Source organism: Danio rerio, chromosome 13, assembly GCF_052040795.2.
Source record: "Danio rerio strain M-AB ecotype USA chromosome 13, GRCz13ab, whole genome shotgun sequence".
Taxonomy (NCBI): domain Eukaryota; kingdom Metazoa; phylum Chordata; class Actinopteri; order Cypriniformes; family Danionidae; genus Danio; species Danio rerio.
Window position 1 is genome coordinate 2640001 of NC_141033.1, and position 5000 is coordinate 2645000.

General features: G+C 34.5%; 2 protein-coding genes across 12 annotated transcripts in view; both read left to right on the top strand.

Moving 5' to 3' along the window:
- arfgef3 (ARFGEF family member 3) overlaps nucleotides 1-5000 on the top strand; it is a 973876-nt gene that overhangs the window by 271880 nt on the left and 696996 nt on the right. The gene's annotated exons all lie outside the window — the stretch shown is intronic.
- wdr11 (WD repeat domain 11) overlaps nucleotides 4289-5000 on the top strand; it is a 98105-nt gene continuing 97393 nt past the window's right edge. For 10 of the 11 annotated variants that reach the window (XM_087278013.1, XM_087278014.1, XM_087278011.1 and 7 more), the window contains exon 1: nucleotides 4303-4508. In XM_087278013.1, the coding sequence (XP_087134139.1) occupies nucleotides 4411-4508 (98 nt within the window). In that variant the 5' untranslated portion in view covers nucleotides 4303-4410. 11 annotated transcript variants of the gene reach the window in all.

The following is a 5000-nucleotide window of genomic DNA, read 5'->3' on the forward strand; positions in this document are numbered from 1 at the left end:
TATAAGCTGAAAATACTTAATGCTTTTAATGTGTGGCAATTTACCCCACTTATCTTTCTAAGTGCATTAAAATACACACAAAAGTAATACCCAGGGGATTTTTTTATTCCAATTTCTTTTTAAAATGCAATAAAACAATGCAAATACTGCATGTGTGCAATACAACTTTCAAATCAGTTTGCATACTTTTCTTAAGTGCATCTACTCAAACAAGAGCTAATAATATTGACCCCATGTTGTAAATGCTTAAAACTCACAACATATGTTGTTATTACCCATGAGAACATGAATTGTTTTAACATCTGAACTTTGAAGTGATAGTTTACCCAAAAAATTAAATTTACTCACCCTCAAGTGGTTCTTTTTTTTTTCTGTTGAACACAAAAGAAGATTTTTTTATTTTATTTGGGGAAACCTGTAACCATTGATTTCCATAATAGGAAAAACAAATAGATGGAAGTCAATGGTTACAGGTTTCTAGCTTTTTCAAAAAAAAAATCTTTGTTTTTGTTTAACAGAACTTCTGTTTGGAACAAGTGAAGGGAGAGTAAATGATAACAGAATATTTTATTTTTATTTATCCCTTTAATCGTTTAATCATTTACAAGCACAGTGACAATAATTATAATAATAATTACAATAAATATAATAACAATAATAATAATAATAATTACAATAAATATAATAACAATAATAGTAATAATAATTTTTGCAATAAAATTAATTAATCATCTTTTTCTTTTTCTCATACCCATATTGATAAGAAATGTAATTAATTCACTGTTTTCCTCATTTTTCTTAGCTGTTGTTATTTATAATAGTATTCATTTTAATTATAAAAATAATTATTTTATTATTAAAAATTATTCCTGAAATGCTTGCAAAAAAGTTAGATAATTATTAATTATGTATTCAGTTTATTGTATTAATTGTTAATAAAATATGAATCCTTGAACAATCTAAACAGCTCATAGGGTAAATTACTCTAGTGTTTTTTCACTTGAATCTCTTGTAATCAGGTCTGCATTGAAAATGAACGGGATCAGGTCATTTTGTTGCTTGTTTTGGAGACTGATTGAATTTTATCATCCTATTTCTTAAGTATATTCGATAAAATATTCTTTGAAGGATGCCCTGCTGTCATTCTTCAATGTTCCAGGAGGATTATTCAGTAACATTTACGCAATACGCAGTCTACTGTAAATTATATGAGTGGACTTTGACTTTGTACTAAATTTGACAAGTGCAACTAAATATTTAATCAAGACATTCACAAAACTTGTAAATGATCACGTTTAGCCTTGTTAGTTTTGAGAGATGACTTTAGGTATGAAAAATGCAGTGATAATAATTGAATTAAATGGTAATTGAGGCATAAATTATTAATGATTTGTTTGAAATTTAACAGCAGTTCATTTTTATGAAGAGCAATGAGCTAGGCATCTATAATCATTTAGATAATTATGGTTATAATATAATATCAGTCCATAAATCTGACTTGCGGCCTGAAATCATAAATCACTGTGTTTTTTTCATCTGGCCAGAGGAGAACTGGACCTGAACTGAGCGAGTGTTTTTGTCTTCTTCAGCATTTCTGTCACCTGATGGAGTCACTTATGATTAATTTGAAGATAAAAGACATTTAATGTACATAAATATTGTAGATTTGACTGCGCTGTCAATAATTGAGTGGGAAGCTTGAATGAGTTGGCTAAGATATTGACACTATTGTCCTTTTAGAGCTTCATTATATCAGAATTTGTCTCATATTTGATGATATTTGTTGTATAATTCTGATATTGTTTTTAAGTTTTTTAAGCTATCCCTGCTAAAAAAAAAACTGTTTACATCAGCCTAAGCTGGTTAGATGGTTTTAGCTGGTCAACCAGCCTGGTTTTAGAAAGGTTTTGGCCATTTCCAGCCTGATCTTAGCTGGTCAGGCTGGGAAATGACCAGCTTAAACCAGCTTGACCAGCTTAGTCAGGCTGGGAGCCCAGCTAAAACCATGCAGCTATGTTCAGGTTAAACCTAACTGGTTTTAGCTGGTCATTTCCCAGCCTGACCAGCTTTGAAATGCCTGACCAGCCTCAAAATGGCCAAAACCCCTCTAAAACCAGACTGGTCAACCAGCTATAACCAACTAACCAGTAAAGGCTGGTTTGAGCTGTTTTTTTACAGCAGGGATGTGTCTACTGTTTAAGAAGTGCTAAAGGTTATATCCTTGGCTAAAACAACAATTACACATTCAGCAACAATGAAAATACACGTAAAATTAAAGGTGCAGTAGGTAAACTGCCAGAATGCTAGCATTCCCTGCTGAAAAAAAACAGCTTAAACCAGTCTAGGTTGGTTGGCTGGTTTTAGCTGGTTGACCAGGCTGGTTTTAGAGGGGTTTTGGCCATTTCCAGGCTGGTTTCCAGCCATTTCCAGCCTGGTCTTAGCTGGAGATAGCTGGTTTTGGCTGGACTCCCAGCTTGGCTAGGCTGGTCAAGCTGGTTTAAGCTGGTCATCTCCCAGCCTGACCAGTTAAGACCAAGCTGGAAATGACTGGAAACCATACTGGAAATGGCCAAAACCCCTCTAAAACAAGGCTGGTCAACCAGCTAAAACCAGCCAACCAGCCAAGGCTGGTTTAAGCTGGATTTTTCAGCAGGGTTAGCATGATAGCTTAGAAATGTTACGACCCTCCCCTGCCATCCAAAGCCAAGCCTCCTTAAGTCATGAACATCGAACGCGCACTGATTAGATATACGTAACACTAGTTAATGTCATTCACTAGTTAGAAAACTCTATGGAGACGCGCACTTTATCAAGCGAAGTTGTTGACAGGCCAGCGGGTGCAGGAATTACATTTCCCTAAAACAGTTAAAAAATGAACAAATATAAATCAAACTTCACCTCAGTAAAGCTGGTTAGTCAGAAGAGCACATTTACTTATGTTTTGTTATTAAACTAAATAAAAATAAGATCAGAAAAAAAGAGAGCTAAAAACTGAAATATCGTGTCATCTTTTTACATTATACTTACGTTTACGTTACCAAGACAACGAGTGACTTATCATTTTCAATTGTGCTCACTGATCCTCGTACATCGCTTGTTTTCAGCTCCGTCTTTTGAACAACTAAATGAATGCTCAGATCTATTTAACCGACTTTATTATGGATGCTGTAAAAGATACTCCATGAAATTGAACCAATCTTCTGCCGGACGTTTTCAGTGGTTGAACAACACTTCTGTGCATATAAACCCATTCATAAACAAGAACACAGTCTACATCAGCTTTGTGTGGCTAAAATAGTTTTAAAACATACACTTCTCTAAAAGAAATCCTTCAGCCGTGGTATCATCCTTCAGATCGTTGAACTGCATAACGTCATTTTGCTCCAGCATGCAAAAGTAACTCCGATATTGATTTGGGTTTTAGAAAAGTTTTGATTCTGAATTCTTGGCAGAAGCCCTTTCAGAAACAATCTTTCTTTTCATGCAAACAAGGCTGCGCTGGTATTTCAGAAAGATATTCGGGATGAGTTTGCCTGATGACGTCTCTCTATCAGCGGTAGATGCTTCACGTGTGCGCCAGTGACGTATCTGTTTGCTTAAAGAGGCTGCGCAGTAGCTCAAATTGAAATTTGTTGACAGATAGTTTGAGTTGCCTGTTGTAATTGAGTTTTTTGTCGGTCAACAATATTTAATTGGATGAACTTTTTCAGTTTTATGCCTTATTCAGAATATAAAAATACATTAATTTATATCATTTACTTTAATCATTAGCCTACTATTAGAACGTGAAGAGACTTATTAAATCAGCGCAACAAAAAATGTTTCTGAAGACAATCACCTACTGCACCTTTAAGTACATTAAAGAAAGTGTAATAATGACTGATGATAACCCTGCTGAACAAAAACAGCCTTAAGCTGGTTGCTGGTTATAGCTGGTCATTTTCCAGCCTGACCAGCTAAGACCAGGCTGGAAATGACTGTAAACCAGCCTGCAAATGGCCTAAAAAAAACCTAAAACCAGGCTGGTCGACCAGCCAACCAGCTTAGGCTAGTTTAAGATGAATTTTTCAGCAGGGAAATAATGTGAGAAGGCTAATTAAGCTAACTAAAGAAGTTAGCTAAGTAGGATAGTATAAGTAAATTATAAATAGGTAAACAATATAAACTTTTTTATGTATTTACTTTTATTACAAACTGACTGGTATTAGATAAATTGGCATTAAATCAAAATGGAAATAAAAATAATCTAGAATGACACTTTACAGAGCGGAACTACGTATCTGAAGGAGCGTTTTTCTGGACGGAGCAGTAATGGGACGCGCCCCAAACACTTCCTAATAAACACAGCTCGATCATTCATTACATTAAAAACGAGCCAAAACATTCCACCTTTTCATGTAGTTTGGATATATGGCTTCAACCATGATTCCATACACTGTCAACATTAAACTGGCCGCACGGACACTGACCGGAACCCTTAATTTGCAGAACAAGACAGCAGTGGACTGGTGAGTAGCTTTAGCTTCTGCAGATATTATGATTGTCAACAACACATAATCATAATATAACGCAGACACTCTGACAGTTATAACAACATTAATATTAGCCATTATCAAATAAAGCCATCGATATTGGCTAATCAACCTGTCAAGTCCATTTTCTTACTTAACATATAAAGTATTCAGTGTTTTATCATACAGTAACTGAGTGACAGTTAACAGTGTTTGAGGTACAGTCGTCTTTATATTCGCACATTCTGACTTTATCCTTAATACTATAATTTTAGAAAAGTGTTATTTGCAAATTCTAAATAGCGAAATCATATTAGCTGTGACTATCAAAGCACAACATAGTTGACAGTCAATTTAATAATGCTAATGTTGTTTTGAAGTCATTTTAATTACGATTTCAGACCAAATATTTAAAGTAGCATGGTAAAGAATATAGGGACGAATATAAAACCAGCTCAACCTCAGTTTAACAGTGTTGTTCATTCTGTA